At 38.3% G+C, this 19925-nt stretch overlaps 1 protein-coding gene across 1 annotated transcript in view; it reads right to left on the bottom strand.

Moving 5' to 3' along the window:
- INO80 (INO80 complex ATPase subunit) overlaps positions 1 to 19925 on the bottom strand; it is a 129559-nt gene that overhangs the window by 79495 nt on the left and 30139 nt on the right. Inside the window, exons 6-14 of the mRNA XM_025998496.2 lie at positions 15078 to 15198; positions 13585 to 13799; positions 7466 to 7519; positions 6461 to 6664; positions 3833 to 4028; positions 2520 to 2587; positions 1904 to 2113; positions 1340 to 1420; positions 434 to 529 (exon numbers count right to left, since the gene is read on the bottom strand). Coding sequence (XP_025854281.1) covers positions 434 to 529; positions 1340 to 1420; positions 1904 to 2113; positions 2520 to 2587; positions 3833 to 4028; positions 6461 to 6664; positions 7466 to 7519; positions 13585 to 13799; positions 15078 to 15198 — 1245 coding nt within the window. The remainder of the gene's footprint in view (positions 1 to 433; positions 530 to 1339; positions 1421 to 1903; positions 2114 to 2519; positions 2588 to 3832; positions 4029 to 6460; positions 6665 to 7465; positions 7520 to 13584; positions 13800 to 15077; positions 15199 to 19925) is intronic.

Consider the following 19925-nt stretch of genomic DNA (forward strand, 5'->3'; position numbering starts at 1 on the left):
TTAATTTATGATAGTCACAGAGAGAGAGAGAGAGGGGCAGAGACACAGGTGGAGGGAGAAGCAGGCTCCATGCACCGGAAGCCTGATGTGGGATTCGATCCCGGGTCTCCAGGATGGCGCCCTGGGCCAAAGGCAGGCGCCAAACCGCTGCGCCACCCAGGGATCCCCCAGAAAGTTTATTTTAAAGAGCAACAGAGGGCAGCCTGGGTGGCTCAGCAGTTTAGCATCGCCTTCAGCCCAAGGCCTGATCCTGGAGAACCGGGATCAAGTCCCACATCAGGCTTCCTGCATGGAGCCTGCTTCTCTCTCTGTGTGTCTCTGCCTCTCTCTCTCTCTCTCTCTCTCTCTCTCTCTCTCTATCTCTCTGTCCCTCATAAGTAAATAAATAAAATCTTTAAAATAAAATAAAGAACAGAAATTTTTGGATTTTTACCTTAAATTTAGGAACGAATCTAGTAAACTCCTGGTGCCAATTGTTAAGTGTAGAAGCAGGTGAAATTATTAAAAAAGGTCCCCAGATGTTCTCTCTCTGAAAGACAAAAACTGGGTCAGCTAACTGCAGGAAAACTGAAGATATTTAGTTCAAAATTATAATTAATGACAAGCTTAGCTTAAGAATAATACATTATAACAAGAAAAATGGTGCCTAGCTCCCACATCTGCATACTTAGTATAATATCCTATGTTAATAATAACACAGCAAGGAATTTGCTCAGAAAACATCTTGAGAAAAAATACCAAGAAATTAGTCCCACCCTCACCACTTATAGGTCCTAATTTCTATCATTTACCAAGCAGTTATGACATCCTGACTTTTATGTGTTGCTTTCCCTTTTATGTGTTACTATTTTCCTAAAATAGTAACAATTTTACTATTATTGGAGTTTTTGCTTTTCTTCTATACATATTTTCCCATTTAATTCTCACAGAATTCCTACAAAGTAGATATTATCCTCAGTTTGTAGAAGTAGAAACTAACCTCAGAGAATTAAAGTGAAGTCAGAACAAAAGAGATTAGATGAATTGAATTGCCCAAGTTCACATTGTTCAGATGCGGACTTGGGTCTTCTAGTCTAACTAACTACAATGTCTTTGCCCTATACTAAAGGCTCTGGACAGGGGACAGGGGGCAATATTTCAAACCACACATTCTCAAGAACTATTTTAGTCTTGAAAACCAAAAAGCTTCACCACACTATGTCACCCTGTAATGACCCTGAAGGCAAGGAGTTAGTCCTACTGTCCTCATATGCTACAAAGCCTATCACAGCGCTTGATAATGGCTGATTCTCATCCCTGAATCTAGAGTGGGGAAGACAGAAAGACTGCATTTACCCACCTCAGCTAGATGGGCCAGAAGGGCAATACTCTGTACTGTTTTACCAAGGCCCATTTCATCTGCAAGAATGCCATTAATGCCCTGGAAAAAAAAATACAGTCAATACCTCTCACATTCCATTACACAGAGTTCAATCTACTGTTCAAAAGAACTAACCAAACTATCAGACTTATTTAAACAGAAGTGATTAGAAATATCATTTTAGCACTATTACCCACTAATGCGATGATTACTTTTCCCAACTCCATAGCTACAACTATGAATCATGATATCTGAGGTGAAGAGGCCAAAGCCAGGTTTTCAGCTAATTTCATCCAGGCAAAAAAAACAATCAGGTTTACCAAGATCACCGAAGACAAACTATGTACAGGATACAAACATTCTCCAACAAAATTTCACGTTAAAAATATAAAGGCATCTTTCTGACCCTTGTCAAATGGTAAAGCTTTTCAAAAGGGACGAAATTTAAAGCATTGTCTTGTGCTCATTTCATAATACACTGAACTGACGACTTTAGGAAACCAAGTAATGAAAGAGAGTGGGTATGACAGTTCTAAAATTCACCTGTTCATAGAGATTTGCCAACCAATTCATGCCTTTCAGCTGATAGCCTTTTAATTTGCCATTAAAAATTGTCGGCTGTGGAATATCTTCCCCAGCCCGGATAGATGGGTTTGCCAGGCTATAACTCTCCCCAAACCCAGTGCCAGATTTGTTTGCTGCCCGTAGGGCAGCTGCTCGACTTTCTTTTGCATCTTCATCAAATGACCTTGTCTGGAAAATAAAAACACATTAGAAGAAAATATGAAGGAAAAATGAAATTCAAATAAAGTTCATAATGACAATATATCTACCTTGTGGTAAATGGAACAAAATTTCTGATAATATTATGTATATATGTATATATAATATATTATGTATAAAGTACAATGTATGAAATATTACTAATATTTTTAAATTAACAATTAAATTAAGAATATGCTTTTGATGAGCAGCCACTAAGCCATATTACATGACTACCTGCTTCATCAAGGAATTTGTTAAAAATCTAATATAAAATTTGTTTGGATGGGGCTGTTGGGAGAAGGTCAAGTTTATAGTGCGTTGGATGCTGTTACATGGGGTTCCTATGCTGTATATTCTTTACTTTCTTTACTTACTTTAATTCAATCTAACTCACCCGAGCTTGATGAATATGATAAGCATTTTCAGCATTCTTCAGGGCCTGGGCTTTGAAATGGTTACTATCTGAAAAGGAAAACTTACAGATTATCACATGCTAACTGATCTCCTTCAAAGATACAACTTACACAACACTGTCAATCCCTAACTCCCTCAATTTACTCATCCCTAAGCTCACAGAGGATGAGAGAGCAGAAAAGTTCAAATTACATAACAGAGGTAAGGACCTAGAAGTGGCGATGAAGGCAGAGGGTTGCCATGATCTCTAGCAGCCCAAGCCAGCTCACAGAAGCCACCAGGAAACTAAGCTTATCTCCTAATCCTGGGTTTCTTGCACAAAGCAATGACAAAACAAAGAAAAACAAAACAATTCAAAATTGTGATAGGTTTTTTTTTTTAAGATTTTATTTATTTATGAGAGATAGAGAGAGGCAGAAAAACAGGCAGAGGGAGAAGCAGACGCAAGGAGCCTGATGTAGGACTTGATTTCCAAGACCCTGGGATCATGATCTCAGCCAAAGGCAGACATTCAACCACTAAGCCACCCAGGCATCCCTCAAAATTGATAGATTTCTGGTGGGTGAAATTACTCCCAAAGAAGAAATAAAGACATGTGCAACCCCCAAGATCCTTGCAAGCATGCTCATTCTTTTTATTCTGAGCTCAATGTGATCTTGATCACTAGTTTCTGTAAAATTCCCCTCAAACTTCACCCCAATTCATTCCTTCCCTTTTGGTCATAAAAATACAACTGAGAGGCAACATAACTGGGTCAGTTAAGCATCTGCCTTCAGCTCAGCTCACAATCTCAGGGTGCTGTGATAGACCCCCCCCCCACTAGCCTATGCTCAGCAAGGAGTTTGCTCGTCTCCCTCTCTTCCTGCGCCTGTGCTCTTTCTCTCTCTCAAACAAATAAATAAAATCTTAAAAAACAAAACAAAACAAAACTCCACAACTCAACAGTCTCCTTCTCATGTTGACTTGTATCACCAAGAATCTTGATATGTGACGTGATTTTCTCTGCTGAGACAGATTCAACACCCTCCATTTCTACTAACAAATCAAAACATATAAAATATTCCCAAACTTACAAGATCATATAAATACACCCTTTCCTTTTTTCCTTTTCAAATTCTTTAATAGAAGTTATTTTGTATGTTTGCTTATACTTTCCCTACTCCAGTGCAATAAATTCCCCTTTACTAATCATTACCTACTGATCAAGATAAAGCTTGTAATAATAGTGTGTACAACTTCAGATATAAAAAAATGGAGGGTACCCACTTCCTTACTTCCTGATTCAGGACTCACCATAATCCTCCTGTGTGATGTTAACTACCACCCCTCCACCAATGTCAATTTGTCTTTGGGTAGAACTGTCTTCCAGTTTCCTTAGGATTTCTTCTTGAATTCCATCATGACCCATGTCCCGTTTGCGACTCATGAAATGGGCATACAACTCTGTCTGGGTAATTAGGAAGTTCAATTTTCGCTGCTGTCTCTTGGCCTAAAGGGGAAAAAAGTTATTCACTAAATAGAGTCAAATCATCAATCACATACAAGATGTGATCAATAGAATTCACTAAATCTTATATATAGTTTGCATGTAATTCTTTTACACATTCTTTACCTTTAGAAAAGTAATAACTGGTAATGCACACTTTTACTATAATCAAGTCAGTGGACTTACAGCAAAGAATAGCCTTCACTTATATCTAATAATAACATATATTTGCTCTCATTTACAACATGGTATCTTTTCTTCATTAGGCTTCTGTCTAAAATGCTTATTTCCAGGACGTCTGGGTGGCTCAGCGGTTTGGCCCAGGGCATGATCTTGGGGGTCCCGGGATCGAGTCCCACATCACGATCCCTGCATGGAGCCTGCTTCTCCCTCTGCCTATGTCTCTGCCTCTGTGTGTGTGTGTGTGTGTGTGTCTCATGAATAAATAAAATCATTTAAAAAAATAAATAAAATAAAATCATTTCCTGGGACGCCTGGGTGGCTCAGTGGTTGAGTGTCTGCCTTCGGCTCACAGCATAATCCTGGAGTTCCGGGATTGAGTCTGACATTGGGCTCCCTATGGGGAGCCTGCTTCTCCCTCTGCCTATGACTCTGCCTCTCTCTGTGTCTCTCGTGAATAAATAAATAAAATCTTTAAAATAAATAAATAAAATTTTAAAAATAAAATACTTATTTCTTTACTATATTACTTTCCTAGAGTGGCACTGAGACACCAACTAAACTCAACCAATGCATTTTATTCCATAACCTGGGTGTAGATACATGTGTATAGCTTTAGTATCTTAAAAAATGTAAACATGTTAAAAGATCTTCATCACTGAAAGTCACAATAAGTGACCAGGAGCTATGAATTATTCTGAAAGTCAATGCAGGAGATATTTGAGAATAAGAAGCCAATCAAAAGAAGAAAACACTCCCAAAACCAATGTATAGTTTTCTGTGATAATGATCTACAAAATATGAATATAGCTCAAATACAAACATACAAATACATACTTAGTCATTACTCTGCATTAACTATTTTATAATAAAATTCATATGACATACAGCTGACTTATCCTTGATCCACTATCTCCCCAAATGAAAAATAAAAACATAACAAGGAGGTTATTAGCCAAGAAAGGAGACCAGTCCTAAAGTATGGTACATAAAACTGTGCTTTCTCTTTAAGGTTTTGCAGTACTTGAGCCAGATTCAAATCAGTAGGAAATCTAAAAGAACAGTTCAACAGAACAGGGAGTTATTTTTCATAATGGATACAGGTGTTTATGTTTAGTATTTAGCAAAGCTAATGTATTATCAAGAAAACCTTTCCAAATTAAAACAAAAAATATCTCCTTTAATATTAAAAAAGTCAACTGCTACATGCCTAACGGAATAAGGTAAATTAAAGGAATAATAAAGTTCCATCACAAATAGTTTTATTCCGAAAGATTGGAGAAAGACATAGACATAACCATGAAGGAAATTCATTGGTTAACTATCAACAAAACTGAGAGAATGTCTCACAAACTCAGACTACAGGTCTGGCTGCTTGAAAAATTTCAAGATCTGTGACTAACTCTCAAATGCTTCTAAATCTGGTAAGTATTCTGGATAGCATCAAATTAGTGTTAACACTAATATGTTTATCTTACATGTGAAGATTAGGTTACCCAGGGGACTTAAGAGAACTGGACAAAGTCCATATTCATCCTCAACGACATGATAAAGGAGGGAAGATCAAGAGCTCAGAAGAGGCCACAGCTCACAGCTCTGCTCTGATAGGAGTTCTACCCATACCTGAAAGAAAACATCAACCAATCCCTTGATTCCTTTCCTCCAGACCTTAACTTTCCTTCCACACATCACAATTGGTTTGCCCATGGCAGCACAGGATTTTTGTTCTCCTACTCTCTCCTCTTGCTTCCCTAAACAACCTTCTCACCTACATCAGCTGATATCAGGCTTAGAAGAATAATGGCTGAGAGTTAAAACAGTGAAACAGGTGGGGGATGGGTCTCAAAACTGGACTAGTTGTCTATCGTTTCTATCTGGCCCTAAATTTGGCAGCCAATTCTGCTCTTCCAACAAGGTAGAAACTGCAGCCAGTACCTGGAACCAAGCCAAGATAAGCTGTTCTTTTTCTTTGGTTCATCCCTGTTTTTTTCTTTTTTTGGTCCTCAGAAATATACAGAGGAATAAGGCTACAAAGAACAGAAAAACTTCGCATAGAAAAAGAGAGGTGAAGGCTAGAAAGAGGACCTCAATGAAAGGAAAAAAATCAGTTTACTGAAGTTACTATCCTCAAAATTATGCCTTTAAATGATTTTTCAATGATTTCATTGATTAACTTGTAATGTATGTAGTACATACCAATCTCTGGTTATGGCTGCAGCAATCAAGGTTTTCAAATTTTTATATTACAGTCATACCTCCCGCATTTCCTCATCTAACTTCCGCTGCTCCAAGGCCTCCTTCTCTGCACGCTTGCGGTGTTCCTTCTCCACCTTCTCATACTTCTTCCAGTAGAGAAGCATTTCCTTGGTGAGGCGGCGGGCACGAGGCAAGGTCTCCTTACAGTTCTTTTGGGCCTGCAAGGCAGCTCGACGCACCTCTTTCATGCACTGGTGGGCAAGCTGCAGATGACAACATTCACAGAAAAGAGAACACCCAACAGCAGGGCCAGTTTTCCCTGAGCTCTAAACCACAGCATTCCTCAGTCTGCTCAGTGCACACAGTCTTCCTAGGGTCACATCTCTTTCTCCCCCAATGTGACTCATGTCCCCACATGGTACTATGACCCAGATCCAGACCCCAAGGCAATATATGGAATGAGAAACCTATATATTTATAACCTTAGTAGATGAAGTAAAGAAGTATAATGATCTGAGATACAGTGGGAAGTTACCAAGTATTATTACATGCATTAATAATAATAGTTATTAACGCTTATTATATGCTAGGCCCCACTCTAAGCCTAACATATATTAAACTAATTTATTCTTCACAAAACTCCTTATGAAGTTGGTAGTATCAACATCATTTTACAGATGAGGGAACCAAGGATGGGTGACCAGCCCAGGGAAACAGAACTAATAATATTACCTCATCTGATCTCACAGCTTTCAAAGTTGTGTTACTTCCCTCTAAAAGGAAGGTACTGATATTAACACCATCATTTCTTAGATAGACTGAGACTGAGCGCAAGAAGCTTCCACGATCTGCCTAAGGTATCAGAGCAGGCTATGGTCTCATCCAAAAAGGTTCAAATACCAGAAATGTGAGGAAGAGTAATTTTATTTATAAAATAAATTGAAAACATTTAGAAATCCCCTTAGTCACTAGATTTATTATTGACAGGTCACAAGAGACAAATGCAGCAAACATTAACATGTTACAGCATAACATAAAATGGGAAATAGAAAACTAAAATTTACCTTCCGGCTATTGGTGAGAAACAGGTTACGAGCTGAAGCTTTCTGCTTGTTGGCCTAAAATATTTAAAAACAATTATTTCATTTAGGAGTCCTTCTGAAATAAGATTATGTAAACAGACACAGTCTTTTATTCCAGTCTTCAAGGTTTAAAAAAATAAAGTCATCCAAACATACCAACTCAGAAACACATACAAAGCTACTAAAGTAGTATTGAGAAAAATAAGCTAGTGCTGTGGTTGCCTTAAATAGAGTCTTTTGTATCCTTTTGGAAAGAATTTAAGTTATATTTAAGGCTTGAAGTGGACTAGGAAAATATAACAACATATCCAATATACACCATCCTGACTAAATAAAACACACTGCTTTCCAGAGCCAATCTGCAAAGAAGCTGAGATAGCAGGCACTCATATGCAGAAATTGTTAGGAGAGGGGTAAACTAGCCTCTCCATTTGTGATTCTATCTTTCAGCAAGGACAAACCTGCTGTTACTATGAATTTCTGCCAACACTTAAGCTTCAGCTTCTCAAACAAAAAAGTCCAAGACAGATCTAACACAAGATGACTCCGCAGCCAACAAACCAGTCATGAGCTGCTTATTTTGTCTTCTAATTCAGTTAAAACAAAAAACTCAATAAAGAAACCTGATTTCCATGATGATCCACATGGGAGAAGACAAAGCATAGGCACAGCTGAGTGAGTGAGTCTCTAACTGTTAAAGAACACTCTCCCTAGTTCTGAAGAAATAATGGGTGCAAAGTTATAGAGGGCCAAAATGCCATTTCTACAAAATTCCCACCTCAGACTGTCTGCTTATGGGAATTTTTAGGCCCTTTATCAAAAACTTCCTTTTACTAATGCTTAAGCAACTACTGCCACTTTAAAGACAACAATCTCAAATACTTCTATTGAATTCCTGATCATCAGAAGAGCATCATTTTCTAAAAATTATTTTTATTTGTTTTTTAAAGTAATCTTGATACCCAGTGAGAGGCTGGAACTCACGACCTGGAGGGTAAGAGTTGCACACTCTACACACTGAGCCAGCCAGGTGCCCCAGAAGGGCATCATTTTGAAGGCTCTTCACCAGATACAAAGAGGGGTTCCCCATAACTTTTATCAAGAATATTCCTATGTAGGGATCCCTGGGTGGCGCAGCAGTTTAGCACCTGCCTTTGACCCAGGGCGTGATCCTGGAGACCCGGGATCGAGTCCCACGTTGGGCTCCCAGTGCGTGGAGCCTGCTTCTCCCTCTGCCTGTGTCTCTGCCTCTCTCTCTCTCTCTCTCTCTGTGTGTGTGTGACTATCATAAATTAAAAAAAAAAAAAAAAAGAATATTCGTATCTTAATTTTTTTCTCCAATAATACTTATTAATTGGTATGGGGAGAAAAATAGTAATTATAAAGTAGAGAAGCACCAACACACCAAGGAATAGAAGTAGTATCATCATACTGGGATAGGTGTGTCATGTGCCTCCTAATGTGTCATAAAAAGGATACATATCACTGCTTTGGTAATCCTGCCCAAAATGCAAAACCCAAATCTTACCATGAGGGATCACATGAACCCAAATTCTGAAACACTGTACAAAATAACAAGGGTATACTATTCAAAAATAAAAACGTCATGAAAGAACACTGTGTCAGATTTAAAGGAGATTAAAGAGATGTGACAACTAAATGAAACATGGAATTCTAGATTGGATCCTGGATTGAATCAAGAAAAAAATAAAAGCCCTATAAAGGAAGTTATAGAAACAATTGATGAAATCTGAATATGGTCTGCGGACTAGATAATTTTTATAACTGCACTGTGGTTCCATATGAATGAATGCCCTTTTTCTTAAGAAACACACATTGATATTACAAGGAAATTCAGTACAAAGTGTCAAACTAAACCTCAAAATGGGGGGGGGGGGGGTAGGCATATGTGTAACAAAAGCAAAGGAAGCAAACAATTGCTAAGTATGAGTAAAAGTAACATAGCAGTTCCTTGCGTTATTCTTGCCATATCGTTTTAAAACGTGTTTTGAACAAATTTTAGACTTACAGAAAAGTTGCAAAAAATAATAGAGTTCTCTTACCATCCCTCCTGCTGTTTTTCCTAGTTTAAGCATCTTATATAACTAGAATATAATAACTAAAAAGGAAAATAACACTGGTAAGATATTAACCAAACTACAAGTCTTACTTAAATATTAACAATTTTTCCACTAAAATCCTCTTTCCTGTTCCAGGATTCTGTAACAGGATCTCATGATGTATTTATTAGTTGCTTCTCTCCTTAGTCTCTTCCTGTATGTCACATTTCTTCCATCTTTCTCTTATGGCATACTGAACACTTTTGAAAGGCACCAATCAGTTACTCTGCAGAATGTTCAAAAATTTGTTATTTTCTGGTATTTTCTCATGATTGGAATGACATTATGCATGCTGGCAAGAACACCACAGAAATGTGTTTTTCTCTGTGTCTCATGTCAAGTTCATGATATCAAAACCTATCTTACTAGCGGCTATTTAGATCATTTGAGTAAGGTCGATTCTGCTCCAATTTTCACCACAATAGTTACTCTTTTTGTGCTAATATGTGTGCTGAGTAGAGGCTTTTAGTTTGTGCAAACTGGTTTGTGCAAACTGTTTCATGCAAACTGTTTCTCCCCTAACCTTTCTCTTCTAACTTCAGCCTTCATCAATGGATCCAGTCTGCAACAATTATCTCTGTGCTATTTGTATAATAATGGTTCTCTACTTCCTTCTTTCCTTCTGCACTCATTAACTTGAATTCTACCACAAGGAAGAGAGCTACTCCTTCTACCTTACCTATTTGCTTATTTATTTTTTTTAAAAATTTTTTATTTATTTATGATAGTCAAAGAGAGAGAGAGAGAGAGAGAGAGGCAGAGACATAGGCAGAGGGAGAAGCAGGCTCCATGCACTGGGAGCCCAATGTGGGATTCGATCCCGGGTCTCCAGGATCGTGCCCTGGGCCAAAGGCAGGGGCCAAACCGCTGTGCCACCCAGGGATCCCCCTATTTGGTTATTTAAAACAGTATGGACTCATAGGTATTTCTTTTAATCTAGGTGTTAAAATTCAGTACTATCTTTTCCTTTTTTTAAAAGTTGGCTCCATGCCCAACATGGAACCCACTGTGGGACTTGAACTCACAACACTGAGATAAAGACCTGATGCTTAACCAACTGAGCCACTCAGGTGCTCATTATCATTATCAATTTCGGTGCTCAATTATTCTGACTTTGACTCTGAGGAGCTCCTTCAGATTGCTTCTGTATTCTTTTTTTTTTTTTTTTAATTTTGTTATTTATTTATGATAGTCCCACAGAGAGAGAGAGAGAGAGAGAGGCAGAGACACAGGCAGAGGGAGAAGCAGGCTCCATGCACCGGGAGCCCGACGTGGGATTCAATCCCGGGTCTCCAGGATCACGCCCTGGGCCAAAGGCAGGCGCTAAACTGCTGCGCCACCCAGGGATCCCGCTTCTGTATTCTTTTTGACAATTCCCCATACCCATCTTTCTTCAGGCACTTCTTTACTTTCTGGCACTACAAGATGTTTAAGGTACATCTTGTTATTTTCCCTGCCGAATTCTGGAATAAGCTACTTTTCCAAGGAGCTCTGGTTCCTTTTAGAAAGGAAAAGGTGTTTAGAAATCAAGATCTGGGTACAAGATATACTCACTGTTACTAGGGTCTCACTGCTTTTAGGCATTCTTAGCAAAGAGCTAGAAAATAAGTATTTACGCATACTTGCATATGTGTACACACACAACTATATTTCTGTACATATCTGTGTGTGTGTGTGTATCTCCAAGAATTTATACTGATAGCTCTGATTTCAATCAAATTTCAAATGCTTCACTTTAGTGCTCCCAACAGTGAGAAAGTGGCTGTTATCTACAACATATTATTTGTTCAATTTCAGTATACATATAAAGTAGTTCCAAAATTACTAACCCACTCCTTTATAAGAAACACTTACTATGTCAATCATAGCATTTATGTACCATTCTTTTGGTCTTCAGCCTTACATATCCAGTCCTCAGTTACTTCAGTGAGTTCTTTTCTTTCCCCACTCCCTGAAACTTGATTATTCATTTCTAACAACACAGTTAACATTTGTTCCTGTCTTCATTCCACTTTGCCCACATGGCCCCTCAGCCTCCTTCTTCACACACATCCTGATTGGTTTTCATTGTTTTATTATTGGGGTATGTGAGAAGTATATGAAATATTACTAAGATTCTGAAAGTCAGCCCTACATACAAAAAGATGTACCTGAAGACTGCCCCCAACGTTGCTACTAACCTGATTCCATTCCCTCCCTTCTTTCTATACTTTCCCCACCTGTACCCTATAAAAAAAAAACTCTGATTTCTAGTTTATCCTTCTTGAATCTCTTTTGCATGAATGACGATTTATTTGTGTGTTTTCTTGTATTCCTGTTTTGCTTGTATCAAAGATAAATAACTATAGATACCTATTTTTGTTTTGCTTTTTTTTCTGTATATTTTTTAATTGGAGTTGGATTTTCCAATATATAGTATAACACCCAATGCTCATCCCATCAAGTGCCCCCCTCAGTGCCTGTCACCCAGTCACCCCAATCCCTTGCCCATCTCCCCTTCCACTACCCTTGTTCGTTTCCCAAAGTTAGGAGTCTCTCATGTTCTGTCACCCTCTCTGATATTTCCCACTCATTTTCTCTCCTTTCCCCTTTAATCCCTTTCACTATTTCTTATATTCCCGTATGAATGAAACCATATGTTTGTCCTTCTTGTTTTGCTTTTCTCACTTAACAGTGCAACCTAAAAAATTACTCTGTATCATCTCAGAAAGGTCCTCAACATTATTTAACTACAGCATAATAATCCACTGTGCAGATCTATCATAGTTCAATTCAAGCCCCACATATAGGCACTGAAGTTGTTTACTTTACTTTGCAATTAAAAATAATGCAGTGGGGCAGCCCCCGTGGCGCAGCGGTTTGGCACTGCCTGCAGCCCAGGGTGTGATCCTGGAGACCAGGGATCGAGTCCCGCATCGGGCTCCCTGCATGGAGCCTGCTTCTCCCTCTGCCTGTGACTCTGCCTGTCTCTCTCTCTCTCTCTGAATAAATAAAATCTTAAAAAAAAAAAAAGAAAAGAAACTTTTCCCATACCAAGGTTAAATAGAAAGGTAACAGTTTTATTCTAGTCTTTATATGGTTTCATTTTTTACATTGAGAACCATAATACATTAGGAGTGTATGTGTGAGAAACATCTAATTTTATCTTTTCCCAAATGGCTACCTAGTTGTTCCAGCACAATTTATTAAAAAGTTCATTAGTCTACTCAACTGGTCTATTTACCTATTCATGTGGCAGCACTACACTGTTTTAATAATAGAGATTTATAGTATATTTTAATGTCTGATGGGGCTTTTTCAGTGTTTCTCCAGCAATTCTTATACACTGACCTTATCCTGGAGTTTAGTATCAATTTTTCTAAATTCATAAAATATCCTGTTCATGTTTCTATTAGGATTGCACATAATTTATAAGGCAATTAACAAAGTAAAATGCAAATAACCGGTGAATCTGAGTAAAGAGTATATGGACATTCCTTGTACAATTCCTGGAACTTTCGAGTTTGAAATTATATCAAAATAAAATGTCAAAACCAAACAAATTAGAAGAGCAAAAAGAATGCTTATAGATCTTTCTCTTGCATCATTCACATTTTTTCCTAATGTCTGTGATTATTCACCAACATCAAAGTATTTATAAATTCTCCAAGAAACTCAACTTCACCATTTTGATTTCCTCTATTACCACCTATCAATTTGCTATCACATCTCTACTGCTATTAATAAGAAAACTGCTTTCCTTTCTTAAAGAGGTCTCCCTCCATTTTTTGGACAAGGAACATCATACAACTGTCTTGTGAATTCTGATCAAAATCTAGAAAAAGAGTTGACTGACGAGAGTATTCTTCAACATAATCTTCATTCCAAGAAATCAGTTTCCTTTCTGAACACTGTGAAGATATCTAGCTCTCACACCTCCTCTTTAGAGGGGTGGGAGACAAAATATTCTTGCCATCTCCTATGCTGGAGGCACTCACGTACCTTTGGTAGTTCCTTTTTCACAATGCTGAGCCATACTTTCCTGCGACGAGCATTAAGCTGCTCGATGGATAAGTGCTTCTTCTTGGTGCCAGGAGGAGGTGCATCATGAGAGAACTTGGCAAAGACTTTGGTCTGGTGGTGATGGCAACGAGGAGATTCTTCAGAGGAGAGTTCTTCATCCCTTCGCCTTTTTTTCTTCACTTTTTTCAACTTGGCTGCAAAGGAAAATGGACCCTGAAAACCATGCATTTCTGCCCTTCCTCAGAAGACATCACAAACAATCTCATCACTTTAAGACAGTTCAAAGTGTTTTCCTCATTCCACCTGAGACTAGCAAGGTTTATCTCTTTATCTATTTAGGCCTATTAATATTCCAAGAGGAAGGGATCCCTGGGTGGCGCAGCGGTTTGGCGCTTGCCTTTGGCCCAGGGCGCGATCCTGGAGACCCGGGATCGAATCCCACGTCGGGCTCCCGGTGCATGGAGCCTGCTTCTCCTTCTGCCTGTGTCTCTGTCTCTCTCTCTGTGTGTGACTATCATAAATAAATAAAAATTAAAAAAAAAAATATTCCAAGAGGAAGATCTCACTACCTTGGAAAAGAATACTGGATACTCCCTATGTTTACATGAAAGAGAAACACAGAATAAAACCTAAAAACTGAATTTCTGTTGAACCCAACAACAGGAAGGGAGACTTACAAAGTACCACGAACTCAAGTCATGGCCAAGAGGAAGGAAACATTTCTACTTGGCGGCAATGTAAGGTAATTAAAGAGAAAGAACAAAGAAAGAAAAAAGCACTCTAATAGGACATTCCAACCTGTGAAGAGAAAAATTACACACAGAACAAAAAACTAATTTGTAGGGGGAAAACGTAGAGGATGAGAAAATAGAGATAGACTAGAAGATGTGGGAGAAAGGGAAGAAGGCTGAAAAGAATTTCTGATAGAGTTCATACCTTCAGGGGAATAAAATCCGCCTTGTACAGATAGTTCAAAACTTTCCCTTCCTATTTCCTTCCTGATTTCCAGCTGCTTAGAGCTTAGTAAGGGAGGAAAACATACTTCCTGGCAAACATGCAAACAAATGCTATACAAGATTATCAAGAAGTGATCTATTTTAAACTTCCATGTATGGCAACAATTATAACTTATTCCCAACACTTCAGGTTGCTCTTCATACTTTTCTGTGCATAATACCAACTTCTTCCTCTCTCAGAACATTTTCAACATTTGGAAGAGTGTGTAGAAAAAAACGAATAAACTGGCTTAAACCTTTGGCTAAGAATCCATAGTCCTTATGTCTTTATAATTTTAGAAAAGATCATAAACCAAATATGAAATAAGGTTAATACTACTACTTAGAGGAGACCAGGGTTTTTCAGATAAAGCGAGTTTCTACTTCATGGATTCAAATGTCCAAATGTAACAATAGGCTACATACAACACTGAAACTAAGAAGGAGTAAATATGGAAGGCAGGTCAATATGCTCACCTTTAAGTTTCTTTTCCTCCTTGAATTTCTTTTTTTTGGGTCCAAGTAGGTGTCGCTGTTGCTCATAGAAAGGGTCGTATGTGGAGAGCAGGCCTGCACTGTAATATTGGTACTGCTGCAACTGAAGCAGGCAAAGATAGGGAGGCTTAGAAGGGCTGATCTGTGTTCTAAGATGGCCTTTCAAATCATCTTTATTACAAAAAGTTAAGCCAGAGAAAAACCATAGTTCCTAAATATGGTATTCATCCCACAAAAAGACCAATAAAGATTTAGTACCTCAAAGTGAATTATTTCCTTACTTCAAAACAAAATGGGTTCATCAGCTATGTACATGGCAAGTTGCTGAAAATAACTTAAGAAAGGAAAACGCTTCAATTCCCACCAGAATACTTGCTTGATCCTGACACATATTTGACAGATACAACTAACTGCAGAAAGGGCTTTGCATGGAACTCATCAACAAGAAATAAACCATATTTCTATTATGAATAGGTCCTCAGATTTACTAATGTTTTGATACCTGTTATTCTGGCTTTTGGTCTTCTATCTGATTCAGAGAGTCACTAGTCATCCCAATTCCCCTTTCAAGTCTTTTCACTTGAAAAGATGATGACAATATTAAGGATAATGCCTACACTGCCAGAATTCTAACATACAAACAACTTATTATTTTTTTCTGAGATCCTTTCAAACACTGCATTTAAATTGACCCCCAAAGCTCACATTAATTCTGTCTCACTTATTTTTAATGGAAAAATATGAATATAAAATTAAACAGTCCACTGTTGAATCTCTTTCCTAGATTGTAGATAGTCCAAAAACTGAAACTAGGACAGAAGAATGACACAGAGAACTATCACAAGATCCCCTGTCAATGGTCAAATTAAATGAGTATTCATTGAGCTATACAGTTAAAATCTATGAACTTTCCTATACTAAGTTTTATTTCAATTTTAAAAAGACCAAGTATTGCAATCTCTACCAAAATATCAACAGCATTTTTCACAGAACTAGAAGAAACAACACAAAGCTGGAAGTATCACAATTTCAGATTTCAAGATATACTACAAAGATGCAGTGTCAAAACAGAATAGTACCAACAGAGAAACAGAAACAATGATCAATGGAACAGAACAGAGAAACCAGAAATGAGAGGCACCTGGCTGGCTCAGTTGGTAGAACATGTGACTCTTGATTTCAGTGTCATGAGTTCAAGCCCCTGTTGGGGATGAAGCTTACTTAAAAAAGTTTTTTTCAACAATACAGAATAGAGAACTCAGAAATAAACCCACGCTTATACAGCCAATTAATCTATGTCAAAGGAGGCAAGAATATACAATCGGGAAAAGATAGTCTCTTCAATAAATGGTGCTGGCAAAACTGGACAGCCACATGAACAAGAATGAAACTGGACCATTCTATCACCACAAACAAACAAAAAAACTCAAAATGGGTTAAAAAACTTAAATTTGAGACCTAAAACCATAAAAATCTTAGTAGAGAACAGAGAGTAATTTCCCTGATGTCAGTCATAGCAACATTAAAGCAAAAATAAACTACTGGACTATTTCAAAATAAAAAACTTTTGCACAGTGAAGGAAAAGCATCAACAAAACAAAAAGGCAACCTACTGAATGGGAGAAGATATTTGCAAACTATATATCCAATAAGGGGTTAACATCCAAAATATGCAAAAAACTTGTACAATTCAACACCAAAAAAACAATGTGACTTAAAGAGTGATTAGGGCAGTCCCAGTGGCTCAGCGGTTTAGCGCCGCCTTCAGCCCAGGGCATGATCCTGAAGACCCAGGGTCGAGTCCCACGTTGGGCTCCCTGCATGGAGCCTGCATCTCCCTCTGCCTGTGTCTCTGCCTCTGTCTCTCTCTGTGTCTCTCATGAATAAATGAATAAAATCTTAAAAAAAAAAAATTAGCGGACGACCTGAATACACATTTTCCCAAAAAAGACATACAGGTGGCCAACAGACATGGAAAGATACTGAGTATCTTTTGGGGTCCAAGTAGGTGTGTATCACTAACCATCAGAAAATGCGAATCAACTACAATGAGGTTATCACCTCACACCTGTAAGAATGGCTAGTATAAAAATCACAAGAAATAACAGGTGTTGGTGAGGATGTGGAGAAAAATCCTCATGCACAGTTGGTGGGAATGCAAACTGGTGCAGCCACTCTGGAAAACAATATGGAGATTCCTCAAAAAATTAAAAGTGGAAATATTTATGATCCAACAGTTCCACTACTGGGTATTTACCCAAAGAAAATAAAAACGCTAATTCAAAGAGAAATGTACACTCTTATGTTTACTGCAGCATCATTTACAATAGTCAAGATAGAGAAGCAACATAAGTGTCCAAAGACTGGTGAATGGATAAAAATGTGGTATACACACACACACACACACACACACACACACACACACACGTATGCATATATATGAGTTCTGCCATTTGTGACAACATGGATGCTCAGTGAAGTCAGACTGAAAAAGACAAATACCACATGATTTTACTCATATATGGAATCTAAAAAATAAACAAAAAGCAGCATCAGATCTAAAGAGAGAATAAACTGATGGTTGTCAGAGGGGAGGGTGATGGGGATTGGGTAAAATAGGAAAGGGAGTGGAAAACATAGGCTTCCAGTTATAGAATGAGTAAATCATGGGAATAAAAGGACCAGCAACGGGAATACAGTCAGTGATATTATAATAGTGTTGTATGGTGACAGATGGTAGCTGTACCTGTGAGCATAACATAATGTAGAGATGTTAAATCACTTATGTTATACAAATGAAACTAATACTTTATGTCAACTATACTAAAAAAACAAAACAAAACAAAACAAAAAAACCAAACCCAAATATTTAAAGCACCAAATGTCTAGCACTGTACTTTAAGAAGTAACTGAGTCAAAACAGTCAGTTAACTATTTATTACTTCTGTGGTTTTATAACCTTCATATATCAACCCCCGCCCAAGTGAGTGAGTGAGCATGGGCCAGGGTAGAAGGAAAGAGAGGTACAGAATCTTAAGCAGGCTCCATGTCCAGTACAGAGCCTGACCCAGGGATAAATCTCACAACCCTAAGATCAAGACCTGAGCTGAAGTCACAAGTTGGATGCTTAATGGACTAAGCCAGCCAGGCGCCCCAACTTTCAGCATGTTATTCAAAGCTTCCTGAATTAATTGTGGATGTTAACCAATTGCTAAAAAGTTTTTAGGTCTTCAAATATGCTGTTGTTCATTATGTACAAAGCACCACACTTCCGACAAAACTCAGAAAGTTCTGTTAACAGTATTCAAATAGTTGTCACTTAAAACTATCATCAATCTGGGATCCCTGGGTGGCGCGATTTGGCTCCTGCCTTTGGCCCAGGGCGCGATCCTGGAGACCCGGGATCGAATCCCACGTTGGGCTCCCGGTGCATGGAGCCTGCTTCTCCCTCTGCCTGTGTCTCTGCCTCTCTCTCTATCTCTCTGTGACTATCATAAATAAATAAAAAAATTTAAAAAAAAATTAAAAAAAAAAAACTATCATCAATCTAATGTTAGTATGTAAAAAAAACGGAATTTTTTCAAGATAGGGACACTTCCAAAGAGCAAATGCATTCAAAAGGAACTCCTAGGGTGCTGGGTTGCTCAGTCAGTTAAGCATCTGCCTTCAACTCAGGTCGTGTTTCCAGGATCCTGGGATGGAGTCCCACATGGGGCTTCCCACTCAGCAGGGAGTCTGCCTCTCCTTCTGCCTCTCCCATCCCCCTTCTGCTCCTGTGCGCATGCTCTTTCTCTCATGAGAGACAGAAAAAGACAGAGACATAGGCAGAGGGAGACGCAGGCTCCCTGGAGGGAGCCTGATGCAGGACTTGATCCCAGGACCCCAACATCACGACCTGAGCCAAAGGCAGACTTTCAACCACTGAGCCACCCAGGTGCCCCAACAAATAAAATCTTTTTTTATTTTTTTTTAATTTTTATTTATTTATGATAGTCACACAGAGAGAAAGAGAGAGAGGCAGAGACACAGGCAGAGGGAGAAGCAGGTTCCATGCACTGGGAGCCCGACGTGGGATTCGATCCCGGGTCTCCAGGATCGCGCCCTGGGGCCAAAGGCAGGCGCCAAACCGCTGCGCCACCCAGGGATCCCAACAAATAAAATCTTATTAAAAAAAAAAAAAAAAAAAACGAACCCCTAGAATTTAAAATGGTGCAGCTACTTTGGAAAACAGTCTGGCAGTTCCTCAAAAAGGTCAGTACACAGCTATCATATGACCCAGTGATTCCTCTTCTAGGCAAAACACAAGAGAAATAAAAACAAATGTCCATACTGAAAACCTGTACACAATCTTCATGGCAGCATTAGTCATAATAGCCAAAAGTGGAAACAATCCAATTAATTCATTAAGTGATACACAGATAAATAAAATGCAGTATGTCCACACAATGGCATATTATATGGCAATGAAAATGAATAAAGTACAGATACATGCTACAATATGAATGAATCGTGAAAACATGCTAAGTGAGAAGATGTACACTAAGGACTACATGTTGTTCCATTTGCATGAAATGTCTAGAACAGGCATACTTTTAGTGCTAAGTGGTTTCCAGGGGTTGAGGGAAATGGAGAAAATGAAAGACAAAAGCTAAGGAGAGTGGTGTTTCTTTTTGGAGAAATCATTCTGGAATTATATAGTGATGATAGTTACCCATCTCTATGATATCCTAAAAACCACTAAATTATACACTTTAAAATGCTAAATTAAAAAAAAAGCTAAATATTTTTGATATGTGAAATATATTTCAATAAAGCTTGTATTAGAACCAC

This window comes from Vulpes vulpes, chromosome 15 (genome assembly GCF_048418805.1).
Source record: "Vulpes vulpes isolate BD-2025 chromosome 15, VulVul3, whole genome shotgun sequence".
In the NCBI taxonomy this organism is placed as follows: domain Eukaryota; kingdom Metazoa; phylum Chordata; class Mammalia; order Carnivora; family Canidae; genus Vulpes; species Vulpes vulpes.